This window comes from Alosa sapidissima, chromosome 15 (genome assembly GCF_018492685.1).
Source record: "Alosa sapidissima isolate fAloSap1 chromosome 15, fAloSap1.pri, whole genome shotgun sequence".
In the NCBI taxonomy this organism is placed as follows: domain Eukaryota; kingdom Metazoa; phylum Chordata; class Actinopteri; order Clupeiformes; family Clupeidae; genus Alosa; species Alosa sapidissima.
The window spans coordinates 2,005,590-2,027,014 of NC_055971.1; the positions used below are offsets into that span (position 1 = coordinate 2,005,590).

General features: G+C 39.5%; 1 protein-coding gene across 1 annotated transcript in view; it reads left to right on the plus strand.

Annotated features, from left to right (window-relative positions):
• Positions 1 to 526: 526 nt before the first annotated feature.
• Positions 527 to 21,425, plus strand: part of LOC121683381 (protein furry homolog) — a 227,594-nt gene continuing 206,695 nt past the window's right edge. Inside the window, exons 1-6 of the mRNA XM_042063004.1 lie at positions 527 to 713; positions 2,163 to 2,216; positions 12,211 to 12,341; positions 13,097 to 13,187; positions 14,369 to 14,448; positions 14,633 to 14,713. Coding sequence (XP_041918938.1) covers positions 594 to 713; positions 2,163 to 2,216; positions 12,211 to 12,341; positions 13,097 to 13,187; positions 14,369 to 14,448; positions 14,633 to 14,713 — 557 coding nt within the window. The 5' untranslated portion in view covers positions 527 to 593. The remainder of the gene's footprint in view (positions 714 to 2,162; positions 2,217 to 12,210; positions 12,342 to 13,096; positions 13,188 to 14,368; positions 14,449 to 14,632; positions 14,714 to 21,425) is intronic.

Consider the following 21,425-nt stretch of genomic DNA (forward strand, 5'->3'; position numbering starts at 1 on the left):
GCCAAACTGGCTAGTAACTTTTTTATGAATTTTATCCCGCATTTGGCGGGTTGGCGGGTGTTAATTTAGAACCCTGATGATACTACCTACCACAATGTGTATATTTTCAGCAAAAAATATGGTTTAGTTGAGAAATATTTATAAAATGTTTCAATTTTAAAATGCTGGCATTAGGTGCAGTTTTATAGGCCGTGACTATCCATAATTAAAAAGGCATATCTCAGAAACAAAATACATCTCTCCAGGATTCTGTAATGTCGTGATCACAACAATTAATGCAAATTCAACCAATCCCTGTGAATGCTGGGCGTCCTTGCAGTTTCTTCCAACCACAGCAACTTTTCAGCAAATTTGATAATCATAGTTTCCTGAAAAATTTCACAAACCACCGCAGTACCTTCAAAAATCACTTTTTTTGCACTTCCTTGTTTGGTGTTGTGAAGATAACAACACTGCACTGAGTCTAAGCCTACCAAAAATAAATAAGACTTCTGTATTTCTGTATTTGGGTGTGTCCTCAGCATCCCCTGGCCCATCCTAAGCCACCCATCCCTCCAGTGTGCTTCCCACCTAGAGACAGAGTTCTTCCAACCATGATGCCCATCTGCATCGACCCAGAGAGCAAGCCAGGCGAATACGTCCTCAAGAGCCTCTTTGCCAACTTCACCATGCTGTCTGAACACAAGATTAGCATCATCATGGCTGAACCGCTGGTGAGCAATTTTATGATATTCAATGTCTACCTCAGAACAATCATCCAACCTTAACTTCAATTCCATCTTGGTGCCATTGATGCTCAGATTAGGTCATTTAAAGGAGAGGTCCTGCTGAATTATTTGAAATCTTCACACCCCGATCGCAGTCAATTAATTAGATGCTCTGACATCAAAACAAAAAATGTCTGTGAAACAGGCAGGATTGCAAAATTTATTGAGAGCTGATCTTGGCTTGGGAGGTGTTTTTTTTTTTTATAAGTAAATCACAGATACATTTACTCACAATATAAGACTACTATTTCAAGTATACTATTCCAGTATAACGTTACTATTCACAATAAATGCTATTCCACATGATTTTTTTGCTGGATAGTTCTAATCATTCGCAATATTATGTTAAAAACAGAATTTGTTTGTAGCTTAGTTTGGGTGCAAATAAGCATATCTGTTATACCGATATAACGTATCTGATATAGTATAATGGACACCATCTTCTCATTGTTAACTGACCTGGTCAAATAGGCTATTTCTCTTGCACATGAAGGGCCCTATTATCATAGTCTAAAACACATGGTCACTGGCAAAAAGCTTATTTAAATTTAGTGGAATGTCCAGTCCACATTGGGAGTGTAATTGGCCTGGCAATTTTGACAGAAATAATTATGTGCCATGCTGTACCGAACTGAGCTGTGCCAGTCGGTGGAAACAACCTATAAGATAATGAGCTATAGCCATGACTATAGCCATAATTTGGTTACTTGTTGGTCTACTCTCAAGTAGCCTACTCGCAACATATAATTTTACTGATGCCCGTTTAGAACGGCAGCTAACTCAGCTAATCAGTTGAATAGTTCGTCACATTGCCATAATTATGATTGCGTCTCAATTGGCGGACTTTCGTGAGTACACTTTCGTGCAGCACCCTATGTGCACTGTGTGCTTACTGGCGGAGTACGCACATTTTAACAGAATAGTGTTGTCTCATATCAAACACTAACTCCGTGCACTTCACGGAAATGACGATCGCAACATTTAAAGGAGAATTCCGGTATTTAGCACTTTGAGTCCCTTTTCTGGTTTGTTTTGGATGAACTAGAGTGGTGGACACCGAAATTTTGACGATGGGTCCTGTCTCGACTTTCTGACTCGTTTTGAATAGCCTTTGACTGTTTCAGAGTGGCTGGCTATGGGCATGCACAAACATGTCCTTAAAACAACCCTTAACGTTAATTTTTAAAACTGTGCAACTCACCCAGTGGTTGTGATTGTGTTGTGAAAATGTGATTGGCTTTTACATAATTGCCGTTACAGTCCAGTCCAAGAAAGTGCAACGAATAGAGGCATAACCATACGAAGAGGCCAGATGTACCCACATAATGTCTTCTTGATTGTGTGGTGCCCAGTACAGAGATGCTCACTATCTGTGGTGGGCACCTTTTTAAACAGGAGAAGCCATTATCCAAGTCTCTCCAGAGAGGTGAAGACCCCCAGTTTGACCAAGTGAGTAGAGGTCTGCCGCTATGATATGATTTACCTCCCTATTCTCGAAAAAATGACCCTGTGCCATTGTCAGGGCATATTCTGTATGTTTTTTGTGTGTCACACCGGTTATTTTCTTACTTTAACTCAACTTCACATTTAAATATTACACTATTGATAACATCAATGAATTGTGCACTATGTTATATATGCCATTTATGTTGTTGTCTACAATGATACCATCACACGCACTGGACTTGCATACTAGTCTTGTCTGATTAATTCTGAGTAGATTTTCAGGTTATTTATATGCTTATGATGATAACAATAAATGCTTTTTATAAGCACCTTTCATGTCACCCAACCCCTTGATCAAGCATTTTATTATTATTTTGTATCAATTCTTTATTAGCCTAATTGGGTGGGGAGAAATATTATATATATATATATATATAGCAAAGTAGGCCTAAGTAACAAATGTGTACAAAGTTGCACAAGTTAAGCTACAAAGTTACAAAATCTAACACATGCGCAGCGTCTCCTCCACTTGCACGCATCACACCGGGCCTGCTATGCTCTGTTGTGTAGCTTAAATGCAACATGGAGCTTGAGATGTAAAGAAAAAATATAAAAATAAGTTTAAAGTCAAATGAACTTTGAGCAAGTTTGGAGGAAAGTTTGCGATCCATTCCATTCTGACTAAACAAACAACGCAGTTTACATGCTTTGTCATTGTTGCATTATTCTTTAAGATAATTCTAACCAGATTTCTGTAGTTCAAACAACTCAGAACTGTAGTTGAGAACGTCAGTTATAACGGCCCACGTATTAAAAATGTGTCAGGTTTCATTACAGTTAATGTGCCGGGCCGGGCTCAGGTTGGGTCGGGCTTGATGTTTTGGGCCCGATCTAAGCTCTATGGTCTGTGGATATAGATTTGAGTGTCATCAGCACAGAAGTATAATAAAGAGCAGAGGTCCTAGGACAGAGCCCAGGGGGACACCATAGGGGAGAGATGATTTGGGAGACCTAAAGTTGCCTATAGAGACAAACTTTGCTTAGTATATTGGGCCTACATTTCAGAATCAAGAGAACACATTAATGAGCATCATTAGTGCTCACAAGATTGTGTCATTCACCGTCGCCAGTACCGCTCACTGTGGGAGCAATAACAGCCAAATGGAAAGACAGATAAAACACAGCTTTTTATAAATTGATTATCATCTCATCAAGTACATCCCAAAACCATAAGTAAAAGCAAATAGTCTAGGTCAATTTTTAAAAGAAATGAACCCTAAAGGCAAATGTTAATTTTTGGCATACAACATTTTTAGGGGTTTTGAAGGGTGCTGAATTCAAATCTTCTGTATGCCAGGCTCAAAAATGTCCCATAATGCCTCAAAATGGAGAAATCCAATATGGCCGCCGCCGCCAGGTCAAAATCGAATTAATCACTTAATCTTTTGGACTATACAAGGTAAAAACCTGAATGTAATGTGCTTTTATAGGTTTTCACATATGGGGAATTCAATGCCATGCTCAGATTTAAGTTCAAGACTAGAGAAAATGCTTGAAATTAATGTACATGGTTAAAATTGTTGTCTCGGATAATGAATAATTCATGAAAAAAGGACCATGAAACAGGTTGATGGCTTTCTGAAGAATTTACTTGAAACATGTTTAGAAGCAAGGTTAATTATTTTAACTATCTATTTATATTATTTATCTGTATTTTAACTATTTATTTAGTATTTGAAAAAAAGTTTGAAAGCTAAATGCCTATTTTAACTATCTATTTATATTATTTATCTGTATTTATCTGTATTTTAACTATGTATTTAATAATGCATATTTACCTATTTATTTAGTAATTAATCCATTCTATTCTATTTAATTCTTTAAACTTCTTGGTATGAAGAAGTAGGCTACACTAGGCGAGGATCACATTGCCCGTGGCCCCTCCAGGCGCCCTCGTCGTTCCTGACAATCTGCGGGCCAGCCAGCCTCGCCTCTGAGCTTGATGCAGGAAGGCTTGGCTGGTCTTAGGAGCGGATCCATGGGTGCTCTCCACCATGATCCATGGGTACCACCTGCAGTTCAGGACCAGACCCCATGTGACGAGGGCACCTACGGTTACCTTGGTGAGCAGTGCCATGCACGCTCAGACCTTACGTGCAGAGCTATCCACCCTCCTGGATAAGAGGGCGATAAGGGAAGTCAGGTGTTCAGACCCCCAAGCGGGGTTCTTCTCCCGTTATTTTCTTGTACCCAAGCGCACAGGGGACCTTCGTCCTATTTTAGACCTCAGGGGTACCTCCGGTCCCTGAGGTGCAGATTCATCACAGTTCCGAGGGTGCGGCAGGCCATCAATGCAGGGGACTGGTTTGCTACCAGTTTGTTTTCAGATACCCATCTGGCCGGGGCATTGGCGGTTCCTGAGGTTTGTGTTTGAGGGTCGGGTCAATATCGTCCCATTTGGAATCTCTCTGGCCCCCCGAACCTTCACCAGGTGCATGGATGCAGTTCTTGCACCCATGAGGCAGCGGGGGCTCAGGATATTAAACTATCTAGACGACTGGCTCATCTGTGCAACCTCAGAAGTGAAATGCCGACTACACGTGGCCTTGCTGTTAAAGCACATTCAGGACTTGAGCTTGCGCCTCAATCCCAAGAAAAGCAGGCTCCAGCCTTCCCAGGTCATGGTCCTGGACTCCAGGAGGGCATCCGTGACTCTCTCACCGGCGAGACAGCAGTCTTTCGCCGCATGTCTCAGTCGCTTCACGTTGCACGCCCAGGTGGAGTGGAAACTCTGCCTTCGCCTCTTGGGCCTTATGGTGGCATTGGTGCAGGTAGTCCCCTTTGCCCTCCTTCTCATGTGCCCAGTCCAGAGGTGCCTGTTGAGCCTAGGCCTGTGCCCCAAGGCCCTCCCAGGCCAAGGTGACTGTGTCCCGCAGGCTTCACAGGGCCCTACACTGGTGGAGAGATCCCGCCAACACAGAGAGGGGGAGTGCCATGGGACCGGTGATTCGTCGCCGGGTCGTATTTACAGACGCATCCCCAGTAGGCTGTGGCGCCGTTCTCGATGGTCAGGGCATCAATGATCTCTGGACAGAACCTTGGCTATCCCAGCACATCAATATCCTGGAGCTGAGGGCCGCTCTCCTCACCCTCCGGCACTTTCTACCGTGGCTAAGAGGCCAACATGTGATGGTGAGGACCGACAGCACGGTGACTGCGGCCTACATCAACAGACAGGGGGGCTTGGGGTCTCCAGGTCTTTGCAGCCTGGCGACAGACCTGTGGCTCTGGGCTCATCCCCTGTTCAGCTCTTTCAGAGCAGTTCATGTGCCGGGGGCCTTGAATGCTGTGGGCAACATCTTGTCAAGAGGGGGCCCACATCCTGGAGAGTGGAGGCTCTAGTTAGCTTCTTCCTATTCACAAAGGCTAACTAGCTAACGTGTTTTTAGTTTCTTATAATATATTAATTATTCAGTTAGCCTATACATAATCCTCACATAACAATCTTCACATGCTATTACCGACGTATTACGTGGTCCTAAACACATTGTTGTGATATTATTTTATAGTTTACCTGTTACTGCTGAGCATCATGTGAGTGGGGGCAACATAATTCACAAGCGCCTCCTCAGTGTATAGGTAGAGGGTGTGGCCTCATTCAGGGTTACATATGGGTATTTGTGTGTGTAGGGGTAAGGGTAGGGGTGGGATGGGCAAACATGTCATCATAGCACACTGGACATCAAAACAATAGCCTCAGGTACAATATTTCATTAGTAGGCAAATCTAGTAGTAACAGTTCGGCATTTAGCTTAAGAGTTTCAAGCATTTTATTCAAATACTAAATAAATAGTTAAAATACAGATAAATAATATAAATAGATAGTTAAAATACAGTAATCAGCCTTGCTTCTAAACATGTTTCAAGTAAATTCTTCAGAAAGCCATCAACCTGTTTCATGGTCCTCTTTTTCATGAATTATTCATTATCCGAGACAACAATTTTAACCATGTACATTCATTTCAAGCATTTTCTCTAGTCTTGATCTTAAATCTGAGCATGGCATTGAATTCCCTATATGTGAAAACCTATAAAAGCACATTACATTCAGGTTTTTTACCTTATACAGTCCAAAAGATACAGTAAGTGATTAATTAGATTTTGACCTGGCGGCGGCGGCTATATTGGATTTCTCCATTTTGAGGCATTATGGGACATTTTTGAGCCTGGCATACAGAAGATTTGAATTCAGCACCCTTCAAAACCCCTAAAAATGTTGTATGCCAAAAATTAACATGATTTGCCTTCGGGACTTTAAATAAGCACATTTTCCAAAATCCTGCCTAGTCTAAAATAAGGCAAGGCAAGACGAGTTTATTTATATAGCACATTTCATACACAAGGGTAATAGAGTGTGGTAGACACTACCGTCATTTTGTATGCGTTCAATTAGCATTTTTGCATGTTCCGGTTCGTAAGAAAAAATCCCTAAGCGTGAATGAATGGGGTTTCGAGAATCATAAAAAAAATTATGCCCCACAATAGTAAATTAACTGCTCACGAGTCCCTGTGTTCATATCCTTTTAATAAAATCAGTGTGTATGTTGTCTCGCATTACGCGGCGTGAAGCTCGGTGAAACTTTAGTACCACTTTCAGCCACTGTGCGTCACTCTGCCATTGTACATCGCTCTGTCAGTAGCCTGCCTGCTGCCCTTTCTGAAAAAGCAGGAGGCTACCATTAAACATAATTGTTGCCGAGAGGAATCCCAGCCTACGAATTCAATAACAAAATAAATCATGCATAATTAAACATTACCACGATTAAGGCTTGGCTACACAGTGGTACCGGTGCCGCTCCACAAAACGAAAAAATATCTTAATATGCTGTCTACGTTTTGCTGTCTATGCCCATGGACAGCAAAATTGTGCTTTTTTTTTTTAGATAAAGGGTGGAAATGCCCTCAAAGTTGCAATGAAACATCATTTTTAAAGTTATTTGTAAATAAAGCCTGGGTAATCACTCAACTCGTTTTAAGATCGTTGTTCAGAATATCCCTGAAGCACAAAGATACCTAGGATACCCATACACAAATATGGCTGCATAAAGCCAATGTGATATTAAGCACCCAACTTGCAACTTTGAGTTTATGAATTTAGGATCATGAGTACCAACTTTTTTCAATCAAGCCATCATTTTATTCACAAAAAAAATCACAAAAGAACTTTATATCTGGAAGAAAGTAAATCAATAATAATGTGCGTGGTTTGAGGAACCCATTGCGTAATACAGGCTTGTGAAAAAGGCTAGAGGGCTATTTTTGAGTACATAAGTCAATGACCAATGACACAGTTTCTGAATAAAGACGGTTTTAGGTAGTCATGATGTAGTCGTGATAGCCTAAAGTAGTCTATATAGGCAACAGACCCATTACAGCTCAGTCATCATCATGTGCATTGCCTAGCTCTCTATATCAGGGCCGTGCAGAGACCTTTGGAGGGCCAGGGGCTCAAATTTTATAGCTGTAGTTCAGCTGTTGTTCAGTTGTTCAGCTTTAAATCAGAAAATATAGTTTAAAATTATAGCAATAACTATAGCAATTATATACCCTCCAGAATTATTGGCACCTCGGTTAAAGTTGACTAAAAACTGGTATAAAAAAACAATCTGTTGGTGATTTATTGTAATCTCACAATGAAAGAAATTAGGAAAAATCCAACCTTGAAGGGAAGCAAATTTATTTGGAGAAAAAGGAAAATCTCATAAAGAAATAAATATTTGTAACAAAAACACATTGCTCACAATTATTGGCACCCGTGCTTGTAATAACTTCTTAAGCCTCCCTTTGCCAATAAAACCCCATAAAGTTGGAGAATACAAAGCAAGGGATTTAAGACCGTTCGTCTTTACAAAATCTCCCCAGATCGTCCAGATTCCTAGGTCCACACTCCTCTTTGACTCACCCCATTGTTTTCCTATGGAGTTTAGATCAGGGGACTGAGATGGCAATGTCTGAAGCATGATTTTGTGTTCAGCAAACAATATTTGTTTTGACATTTGCTTTGGTTCATTGACCTGATGAATGATCCAATCATGACCAACTTTTAGTGTCTTGGCAGAGATTGGCAGATTTCCTTTGAAAAAATGTTCAGGTTTTTCTTGGTGTTCATGACACCATGCACCTTAATTAGGTTCTCAAGGCCTTTGGGAATAAAAACAGCCCCACAATAGCACAGCCCCTCCACCATAATTCTCATTAGGCATGGGGTTCTTTTCAGTATAGCCATTCTTCTACAGTATGTACACCAAACACATCTAAAGTTTCTAGCCAAAGAGCTCAATTTTCATTTCTTCTGACAATAGACCACACTTCCAGACAAAGTCACTGTACCATTCAGTAACTCCTGCCGTTTACATTAGTAGTTAAATGGCTGGACAGGCTTTTACCTGCATGCCCTCTAAATAAGCTATTAGCAGTGAGGTCACTTTTGAAGATTTTTTGGGGACATGGTGACCCTCAAGATGATACATCATCGGTTTAATACCGCTATTATCTGGCCCTATAGCCCAGAAACACCCATTCAACCCCATCTTCAACCTTTATAATTTATCTTCATTCACTTACATAAACATACTGTCTACTGTTTTAGCCAAAATTGTACAAAGTAAAGAGGCATCATACAGGCCCCCCTGATTGGACAGACAGTCTATCAGTCAATCCCCGTCAACAACCATTTCCATTGATTCAAAGGGCCAACATGTAAAAAAAGACACCAATTTTGCAACAAACCAGTCTGAAATAAGCATGAGAAATGTACTAACTCTTTGAAAATAAAAGAATGTTCCTCAACAATGCAATATTCTAAAAATCAGATATTCTAGAATGCTTATTCTACAACATTCTAATGCAATTTTTTGTCAGTATTTGCTGAAAGATAATGCATAAAACAACCCTCATTTTAACATATTTCCACCAACTGGATTTTCATGGACTTTTACTATGGTGTTTAAATCACCAATTGAAATATAAAAATGTGAAAATAAATTCTGTTGCAATAAGTTTTGGGTCAGACCTTACTTTGCCTGGACTACATGAAAAATTTCATTTCTTGAATTTCCCCTAGGGATCAATAAAGTATATCTATCTATCTATCTATCTATCTAGGGATATCATAGGCCTAATGTTTGTTTGTGGCAATGCAAGGGATTATGCCTACGACAGTGTTTTTCAACCACTGTGCCGGGGCACACTAGTGTGCCGTGAGAGATCATCAGGTGTGCTGCAGAAAATTACCCAAATGTCACTCACTGGTCCAGAAAAGCAACTGTTGCATCAACGAATTTAGTTAAAAATGTCCACCCTTTATCTAAAAAAAAGCACAATTTTGCTGTCCATGGGCTAAAAGTGTGTTTATTATAAAGTGTGTTTTTAATCTGGTAACCAAATGCTTAGCACACCAGTTTCTCCTTTTAATTCTGAATCCATACATACCTCATATGTTAAAATTGGATAATCTAATGAAAAGTTGTAGCAGTTTATATATTTTACGGCGCCACCCAGAGGCCATTTTTTATCTGTGTGTTTGACACTCGGACTCAAATTGTTCTATAGACCCTAAACTTCAACTTGGAAGTGAAAACCAAACTTTAACACAAACTTGAAATGACTGAGCCTTAAACAACCCCACTAATAGGATCTAGTGCATTTAGAACAGTTAAGGTGCGTTGTTAGGCACAACATGATGTTAGACACCTAAGATGTTCTAAAATCACTGGAACCTATCACTGCATGAAAAGTGGGATTTTCGTCATTATGCTGGAAGTGGTGTTGGTGGGTGGTCAGTAGGTGGCACTCTTCCCTCTGGCCAAAAATAACAATCCCAAATGCCCCAGTGTAGTGACGGGGACACTGTACTGAAGGAGATGCCGTCCTTCGGATGAGACGTTAAACCGAGGTCCTGACTCACTGTGGTCATTAAAGATCCCATGGCACTTATCGCAAAGGTAGGGGATTCCCCAGTGTCCTGGCTAAATTTCCAACCTGGCTCATTCAATCTGGCTCCCTAATAATCCCCCACTGTAATTGGTTCATTCACTCCCTCACTCTCCACTCCACACTCTAAGATTGTAAAGGGCATGAATAAAAAAGGCAAAAAACATCCTTTGCCGAACCCAAAATTTAAATTTTATCTTAACGAAACAACTCTAAATACCAGAGTGGGATAGGTTGGGATATTGTAGAAATTTCACTTAAATAAAAAGTTTGATCTCGTTCCTAAGCAACACAAACGGTTTGTCAATTAAATACACTCGTGTTGTGCTTTGAAAGTTGAACCAAGTTCAACGCTCAGTTTGTTCAACGCTAGCGTTACACCAGCGTTGCCACCGTTCCGCTGCCGAACCATAGAGAACAATAGGAAATCTGCCGCTGGCTAATGTGATCCCCGCCTAAGCGTCTGCAAAAGGGGCCTACCTCAGACAGAACACCGCCAGTTACATACAGCTCCGAGGCGGCAAACAGCCAGTTCACAGAGCTGTAGCTAGGATTTTGGGCTTCTTGTGAGCTACCCATATGTTGTGTGGGCAGATCTCGCTTTGTACATTTTGTTTTGTTTTAACTCACGTTTGTTTTAATAAAGCTCTTTCTTTGCATTTAAACATGTTCCTGGCAAATGTTCCTTTCCTCAATAAATTTATTCATGTCTTTGATGGTAATACTAGTGTAGTGGCATATCATATGAAATATATATATATATATATATCACAAGTGATTTTTCTTGTTTGAAAGAAGTGGTTTCATCCAATACTGAGCAAGGAAATTCAGGCCAGGCGCGCGGTTTCACTGCATTCATATGCTAATTAGAGCCATTAGTACACTCCACAAGCTCTCCACATACATCATAGTTTGTTTCCGACAATATGTAGCACAGACAAACACGATGTTTGCAGGCTGTAAATTGTCATTAACTGCTGAAAATTAGGGAGATTTACAGGCGTTTACGGGGACGAAAATCCCACTTTTCAGTGTATGGCCTTTTGGGGCTTATTGCTTTTTCTAGAAAAAGTATTTGCCATGTGTACACGCAGAGAGAGTATGATACATAGGCATTTTTGTGCAAAGCTCAATAAAGTGAATAATAAATAGAGAATGAATATAAGCATATAAGAGAAAAGTCAATTTCACATTTGAGAATACGTGTTGATTCAGGTGACATACTTGTTCCCTTCTGTTCTGTTCTGGCTATTTGTCTGTCTGTGGCTGGATAAAAACGATTAAAAAAGCGTGCTCTGTGTATACTGATGCTGTCCAGTCTGGATCACTTTTGGTTTGTCAGAAATTGATTCAGCATCCTCAATAACAAAAAGAAAGCCGAAATCACTTCAGTGTATTCGAATTTATGCTAATTGTGATAATTATGTAAATTGTCCAACATGCATGTCAGCATGTGTATACAATGTTTCTGTGTTAATTTTACTGGCAAGTAGACTATAAATCAGACAGGTGATAGGAGAGGGATAGATGGAGTTGTGTGGGTGGGTGAGGCTGAGGGGACAGAGCTGTGTTTGTGTGAAGCTTAATAAAGGGGAGGCTGTGTTCCTTGAGATCCAGCCTGCCCCCCCTGCCTCTTGCATGTCCCACTGTAGAAATGCCCCCCTTGTCTTTTCTCTCCTCCCCACAGCCTTTCTTCACCTCTCTCTGTTACTGTTCTGCTTCACAGGTACTTGTGTATTTTTTGTCCGTCCCCCAGTTCCTCCTTCAGGTGTTGTAGTGAAGTTAGTCTGAGCTACTAAAGACTAAACAGACTGCATTCTGCGTTGCTTGCTATTTCTAGACTGCTCACTGCTGTCCTCCTGTACAAATATTGAGTTGCTGATTTCCCTGAAGCCTTTTCAACACAGATGATAGATTTTACTGAACTGATCTTGTTTTTTCATACCTCTCTGGATATATAGACTGTTAGACATTTGCTCCCTGAGTTGAATATGTCTCATTACAGCTGATTAGTACCATGAGCTCTCTGGCTGAATACTGCCTGCCTTCTATCCTGCGCACACTCTTTGACTGGTACAAAAGGCAGAATGGCATGGAGGATGATTCCAGACCAAGACACAGCACAAAGTCCAAAAAGTGAGAATAAACAAAGTCCATCACAGAGGTCCCTTTTTACACTGCACATGGATTTCACTTTTCAGAAGTAATGATAAAATCTAGGAACAAGAAATAATGTGTATCATTTAAGACAGTGGTTCTTAACTGGTCTGGCTTTGGGATCCGCAATTTCCTATGTTCATTAAGTCACAACCCATATATTTTTTTAGCGATCAAGCCAACGGTTACGGTGAGCTACATAGTAAGACACACAAAGTGCCTACTTGTTTGGAACATGCTGATGTTTGGCATTACATTTGTGAAGTCTTCAACTCCTGATGTCACCTTTCAATGTACTTGACAGGTTTGTCTTTGATGGGTGCTTTGTTTCCATGAGGCCTTTTCTCTCATGTGTCAGCAATTCAGTGAACACCGCACACTGGGGTTTCTGTCCCATTTTGTCTCAATTTTAGTGAATCCATATCCTACTTCAAATATTCAGGGTCGTAGCCTACTTGCTTTTACCGCTAAAATGATGTCTAACATCTGTCACATAAACATTGGTTCTGTCCATAGAAATGACTGACATACAAATAAAGTCTATCAAATAAAGGTCCAATCTGATAAGGTAGCATTTTAAATGGGTGATTTTTTTATTTCTTTTTTATTTTTAACCACAAGCTCCATGACCCACCCAGAACCCACTTTTGGGTCCCGGCCCACCAGTTAAGAAACACTTATTGAAGCTGTTCTGCTGTCTTTTTGAGTGATGTCTATTATGGTCTCCCTCTCAGCGATGACCATCAGAAGGATTATTTGCTGGAGAGGAGAGATCTGGCAATTGACTTCATATTCTCTCTGGCGCTAATAGAGGTTTTAAAGCAGGTATTTTATCCTTATTACCATTTCCTCTAATTCAAATTATTTCTATGGCCACACAAGCAACCTGGATGATGATGATTATGTTGTTGTTGTTGTTGATGTTGATGATGATGATGATGATGATGATGATTACTGCTACTACTACTGCTACAACTGCCAATAATAATAGTATGGAGTGTCTATTCTTACCCCTGCTACGAATAGCCTTGGTCACACAACTGGCTATTCACACCCTGTTACATAACAACAAAAACATGTTGCTTGCGTGCCCAAAAACATGGCCGACATTCGTTTTTTCGTCAGCAGAAAGTGAAGAATTCTGAACGGTTTCAGCACTAATATCGTTCAAATTAAATTTGAGATGGAAAAGTTGTGTTTTATTTTCATAATCTTTGTTCAGTGAACACATACAACCATCGGTTTGATAGCTAACAGACATTTTGTGAATATGACGTTCAGGCCTATAAACTATAAGTTTACCTGCAGACCTCATTTCCTTGTGGAAGCAGATAGTGCAGTGGTTACAGACAAGGGCTGGCATGCGGGAGACCGGGGTTCGATTCCCGTGTGATTTGCGTTCCCGTGCGTTTTGGCAGAGTGAGTGTGCATGTGTACCAACGTCTCTGGAGAGAAGGCGCGCAATTTGAACAAGAAATCGGTTCTCAAACGGAAGTTTTGATTGCAACAATTAGCTAGTTCATGCACCAGGGTGTAAATAGCATGCAGTACTATAAACACCAGGGTACGAATAGCATCCACTTCTAACTGTACATTGATGCAAACAGCATACCTTATTCAGAGTATCTATTACACAGCTGAGCTATTCACACTCTGTTATGTAACAACAACAAAAAAACATGTTGCTTGTTTTTAAAAAAAAATATTATTACATTGTGTGATCAATATGCCAGATTAAATGCACAGGGGTGCAAATAGCATACACTGATATTTGTACCAGACGAGGTACTAATAGAGCACATTGCTGTGTGCACCGGGGTACGAATAGAATTCACTTCTTATTGCACCAGGGTACGAATAGCATACACTGCTAATTGTACCAGGCGTGCAAATAGCCTTACCCATAATAGTATAATATATAGCAGTAATGGAATTGTTGCTGTTGTTTTGTGATGGTGACAGTAGCATTTGTAAATGTTCTAATCATAGTCTTCTTTTATAACTAGATGACACTCCATCCAGTCCTTGATGACTTGGTCAATGAAGTCCTTAACTTGGCATTTAAGCACTTTAAATACAAAGAGGGGTAAGATAGAAAAGGAGGATCTCTTCACATAGGCTAAGTCAGTTGACTGTCCTTCTGCCTCTGTCTGAGTATTCTTCTTTTTTTCCCGACTTCCTTATTTTCCTTCTTTGACAGTTTGATTGTTTGCATGTTTCTATTAGTCTTTCATTGCACTTCATTTTATTGCTCTATCTCGTCTCCTCAGATGCAATGGTCCCAACACTGCCAATATGCTCACTGTAGCAGATCTTTATGCAGAAGTCATAGGAGTCTGTGCCCAGACCAAGTAAGTTGTCTGAGCAGAGGATGAGCATGGTGTCTCTGAGTATGCTCTGTGTTTTTTTCCTGCAGGTTATTACAGTACATATACCTGGCAAGATTTAAAGCAACACCAAAGAACTTTCCCTCTGTCGCACGCACACTATTTGTTTATCCAGCACCGGCTTTGCAAATAACGATGTCCACAGACAAGGTAGAATATTTTCCATGACTTCTAAAAGTACGATGTATTGCGACATCAGATGCAAGTCAAATTTGTAGTTTCTTATGTCTCATTCCATCGAACTACAGATCCGCTACCCGATCTGGCAAACTTACATAGTGCGGTTATAGTCGATAGAGGGCCGCGAAGCGAATGCAAGATTGCCGTTCACCCTGTTACGAGTTGATGAACCACTGAAACGATTTTGGAAACATTATTTTAAGGTATAAAAAACTCTTTGGTGTTGTTTTAATAAAATTGCATAATGAAGATGCATAATTTTTTAAAAAGTAAAGGGAAATGCTAACTCCAGAAGCATAGACCTACCCCTTCAACAAAGAATTGATTTAGCTGCAACCGAAACAAATTCTTTCCATTTTTGTGTTGCTGGGCTTATAACACGAATGTTGGTGAGCTGCAATATGAATGAATGAATGAATGAAGCTTTATTTAGCAGACTCAAGTCCATAAATACACACATAAAACAAGAGAGATAAAATACACGGAATATTAAAAAATCAGTTTACATATATACTGTACATTTCAGACAGTGCACCCTCAGACTGGAATAGTAGCGGGAGCAGCTCAAAATGGGATTCGAGAGTGCCACAGTGATACCATTTACAGATCCCTACAGACGTTGCATAAACATTAAGTTTCTTTATTCCACTGCTTGGTTGAATTTCCCATTGTCCTACGTAATTTAGAACAACCATTAACCATATGTTATTTGCACACCTACTGTATGAAGTAGATCCATTTTTTTTATCTGTATCACACGTAAGGGATAATGGACGACACGATGGTCTGTTCACTGAAATTAATGCATGGTCGAGGTTGTAAAACGGCCCCGATGCGAAGCGGAGTTCCATAAAGGTTCCCTAATAGTTGCACAAAACTACACCTTTAGGGAACATTCTGGGAACGTTCCTTAATGGATATGTATCCTTAATCCTCAAAAAGATTAATTAAGTTTGAATTTTTGTATAATCAGTGGATTAGATCTGTCATGTCATGATGTGTGTGTGTGTGTGTGCAAGAGAGAGGGAGAGAGAGAGAAGGACTATTTTATAAACTTTTACAAAGCGGTGTAGGGGGTAAAGTTTACCATTTAGTTAAGGAAATGTACTTTGAAAACAGAAATGCTGTGAAAATTGACGACAAAATTACAGAATACTTCACTCAAAAAAGAGGGGTGAGGCAGGGCTGTAGCCTCAGTCCAACACTGTTCAATATTTACATCAATGAGTTAGCGGTCCAGTTGGAACAGTCTACAGCTCCTGGCCTTACCCTAAAAGAAAAAGAAATTAAATTCCTCCTCTATGCAGACGACATGGTGCTGATATCTCCCACTGCACAGGGACTACAGCAGCACCTGGACCTGCTAGAGAAATACTGTCAGCACTGGGCCCTGACAGTAAATCTAAAAAAGACAAACATTATGATATTCCAAAAGAAGCCCAGATGTCAGGAACACAGATACCCTTTCAATCTAGGCAGCACCGCCCTAGATCACACGATGCAGTACACTTACCTCGGCTTGATCAAAACTGCATCGGGGAGCTTTAGCATGGCAGGGAATGCTCTAAAAGAAAAGGCTCGCAGAGTGCTATATGCAATAAAAAGAAACTTCTGGAACATACTGTAAACATACCAATTAAAGTTTGGTGCAAAATATTCGATTGTGTTATCCAGCCTATTGTGCTATATGGAAGTGAAGTATGGGGTCCACTCAGTGTGCACAGCTACACTAGATGGGACAAGCATCCTGTAGAATCCCTACATGCAGAATTCTGTCGATTAATTTTAAAAATCCAAAAGAAAACACCAACCAATGCATGTAGGGCAGAATTAGGCAGATTCCCATTGGCCATCAACATACAAAAGAGAGCACTTAAATTCTTAAAGCATCTCCAAATAAGTCCCAGAGACACACTGCATTTCATCGCAGCAAAAACTCAAGATCTGAACCCCGACAAGAGTCCTCTGAGTCAGCTTGTACTGAGACTAAGTAATCCCCCGCTAACAAATACTAATACATTCTCTCAGCCAAGCTCTACTTTAAGACTAGATCTCAACCAGATTATCCAGAAATCTAAAGAAAAATATTTGGAACATTGGCATAATGAAACAAAAAAACAAAACAAACTAGAATGTTATCGGTCTATAAAATCTAAATATAAATTAGAAGAATATCTCTCTACTGTCAGAGATATAAAGCAGAGACAGATCCTGACCAAATACAGACTCAGTGACCACAGCCTAGCCATAGAAAAAGGCAGATTAAGAAAGTCATGGTTGCCAAGAGAGCAAAGAGTCTGTGGTCACTGTACGACAGGTGAGGTTGAGACGGAGGTGCACTTTCTTCTTCAATGTAAGAAATATGAACCTATTAGAGATACCTACTTCGATAAATGTACCAACCTAATCCCGGAGTTCCGAAACCTGGGAGAACAGGAAGTACTGCCTATTTTACTTGGACAGCAAGGACAGACAGCAGCTCTTGCTGCTAAATATGTCACTGAATGCCATAGAGCGAGGGACAGTGATTAGACACTATACATATGAAATACCTACCATTTTCAGCACAAACACACACACACACACACACACACACGTTTATATGTATAAATGTCTTATCTATCGTATGTTCTGTATTGTATTATTGTATTGTTTGATGATAATAATAATAATAATAATGATAATAATAATAAGCTTTATTTGTATAGCACCTTTCATACACAGAATGCAGCTGAAAGTGCTTTACATTTGAAGCATGTAACACAATAATAGTCAGTCAGTCATTATCAATCACTTTTCTTCATTGCTGATCCATTTTTGGCCGTATCACACTTGTATATTAATTCGCCAAACTCGTTGTGAAGTTTAAATGAACTGTCACGTTGCATCCGAGCTGTAAAATGCAGACGTTCAGAACATTGCAACATTGTAGCATATGACGGAGGTGGCTTTTAGCTAGATGGATGACAGCAGGCTAAGTAAAATAGCGATGTTTCAAAGCTAAAGTTCATCAGAATCTTTAGGCGGGTCAATATATGAAAAAAAAACACCTAACCTCAAAAAAATTGATACAAAAGGTTTTTCAACTGATTATGATACCTTTAGATGTACTTAATAACATTTTAAAAATCTAGTAAAATCTGACCCCAGTAAAGGGGTCATTTTCAAGATGGCCACCAGAAGCTAATTTGGGATATCTGAAGCATTAATCAGCCTAGGAAAGTGTTTTTCGTGTTTAATCAGATTTAGAGGTCACTGATTCATATACGTCAGACTAAAGTATCAGTTCATCATTTTCAAAGACTTGATATTTTCAAGATGGCATCCAAGATGGCCACCAGAAGCTAATTTTGGCTATATCTGACGCATTTTTCAGCCTAGGAAAGTGTTTTTCGTGTTTAATCAGATTTAGCGGTCACTGAATCATATATGTCACACTAAAGTATCAGATCATCATTTTCAAAGACTTAGAATTTTCAAGATGGCGTCCAAGATGGCCACCGGAAGCTAATTTTGGCTATATCTGACGCATTATTCAGCCTAGGAAAGTGTTTGTCGTGTTTAATCAGATTTAAAGGTCACTGATTCATATATGTCAGACTAAAGTATCAGTTCATAATTTTCAAAGACTTGTCATTTTCAAGATGGCGTCCAAGATGGCCACCAGATGCTAATTTTGGCTTTATCTGAAGCATTATTCAGCCTAGGAAAGTGTTTTTCATGTTTTATCAGATTAAGAGGTCACTGATGACTCTTCATCTCCATCTTTTTTAGTGTTCTTATAGTAGGACCTGAGGATGCATGATGTTTTCTCTCTCAGTGTCACCATGTCTTCAAAACCTTTCCCTTCTGTGAAACATATGTCATTCCCGTACCGCTCCCTCAGTTTAGCTTTCAGATACTGATTACCGAATGGAATGGAATCAACCTCAATCAAATGCTCTTTCATGTTAGATCCAAGTACAGAGACAGTCAACTGTTCTTAATTGTGTGCATTTCTGCAAGACACTCCGCTGTTCGTGTAGAAGATATGGATTACCTTGCACTGCTGCCTGTGGAACGTGTCAAAATGAACAATGTGACAATCCACACAAGTTCCTTTCAGAGGAGTCAGAGGATGATGAATAATGATATAATAATTATTTCTGATCTACTTATGCATATAGTTTAAGATTCAGTTTCAAAGATTCAATGATAGATGCCAACAATTATTGATCTACGCAAATATACAATGCATGCCTATACAGTACATGGGTCATGGTTCATTAAAGTCATAAAACATCCACTTACTCGCAAACTCTACTCTACATATTGTAAAAGCATATACCCTGTACATGAAATATAACAATCAACAAAATAACATTTCCATCTTCCTCCACACCAAGCATAATACATACTCTATTCTGTATAGGCAAATATAGTGTAAAGCCGATACATGTTGGCATATACAGTCCAGGGAAAACAAATGAAACACCCTAAAATATATATTTTCTGAAAGCATATAATCTGTAGATAAGATATAGCACAATTTAAAACATGTCCCATCTTCCTCCATGCCATGAACAATGCATTGCCCTCTATTCTGTATAGGCAAATCTAGTGTAAAGGGGATACATTTTAGACTATATTGTCCAGGCAAAACAGATTAAACACCCAAAACCATATATTTTCTAAAAGCATGTAACCTCTAGATGAGATATAACACCAGTTAAGACATGTCTTATCTTCCTCCATGCATGCACAATACAATGCCCTCTATAATGTGTAGGCGAATCTAGTGTAAAGGGGATATATGTTGGCATGTTAAGTCCAGGGAAAACAAATTAAACACCCTAAAATATATATTTTCTGAAAGCATATAATCTGTAGATAAGATATAACACCATTTAAAATATGTCCCATCTTCCTCCATGAATGCACAATACAATGTCCTCTATTCTGTTTAGGCAAATCTAGTGTAAAGGGGATATATGTTGGCATGTTAAGTCCAGGGAAAACAAATTAAACACCCTAAAATATATATTTTCTGAAAGCATATAATCTGTAGATAAGATATAACACCATTTAAAACATGTCCCATCTTCCTCCATGAATGCACAATACATTGCCCTCTATTCTGTATAGGCGAATCTAGTGTAAAGCGGATACATGTTGGCCTCTTTTGTCCAGGGAAAACGGATTAAACATCCTAAACTATATATTTTCTGAAAGCATTTAACCTGCAGATGAGATATAACACCAGTTAAGACATGTCCCATCTTCCTCCATGCCATTAACAATACATTGCCCTCTATTATGTATTGGTGAATCTAGTGTAAAGCAGATACATTTTGGCATGTACAGTCCAGGGAAAACAAATCAAACACCCTAAACTACATATTTTCTGAAAGCATATAACCTGCAGATGAGATATAACACCAGTTAAGACATGTCCCATCTTCCTCCATGCCATGAAAAATGCATTGCCCTCTATTCTGTATATGCGAATCTAGTGTAAAGGGGATACATTTTAGCCTATATTGTCCAGGCAAAACAGATTAAACACCCCAAACCATATATTTTCTAAAAGCATATAACCTCTAGATGAGATATAACACCAGTTAAGACATGTCTTATCTTACTCCATGCCATGGAGATGGTTAATAATCCTGTATTGCATTTGCTCTGTATTAAAACGCATTGATTTTAATTTATGGCTGAAAAAGGTAGAGCATTGAAACATTTTCAATTTTAACATTTAAAATCTTATTCTTGTTTAATTTGACCATCATTTGATATCAATTTCACCCCTGTAGGCTGAACAGTAATTGAGATATAGCCATTCTAACCTGTTGACAGCCATTTTGGCGGCCATTTTGAAAATGACCCCTTTCCCAAGGTCAGATTTTACTAGATTTTTAGTATGTTATTTAGCATGTCCAACAGGATCCATAAAAAAACCTTTTGTATCAATTTTTTTGACGTTGAACCCTATATTGACCCGCCTACTTGGGATACGCCCGCTTGACAACGGGAGAGATAGAACTAACGACTGGCCTTTGGCCGTAGCAACCATCCATTTAGAACTAGTAACGGCAGTTTGTCCTGTGAGTTGAGAAATTAGTTGATATGTGTCGGAAGAAATTAGTTCTACAAACAAGACAGTTTTAGCGATTAAAACATTTAAATTGTAACAGGAAATGAACATAACGCAAATGGCAACAGTGGAATAAGCGGGATAATGGACTCCACGGTGGTCTGTTCACAGAAGTTAATGCACTCCGCTTCGCCTCGGGGCCGTTTTACAACCTCGACCGTGCATTAACTTCTGTGAACAGACCACCGTGTCGTCCATTATCCCTTACGTAGTTGCTCAGATTGGTATGGTCAAGATTTGACTTTTTAAGTAAATGTTTATAACAACAGCGGTTTTAAAAGCAGATGGAAATATACCTGTTTCTAATGAGGTATTTATTACCTTGAGAATAAAGGGAGCTAAGCTATCATATACTTTTTT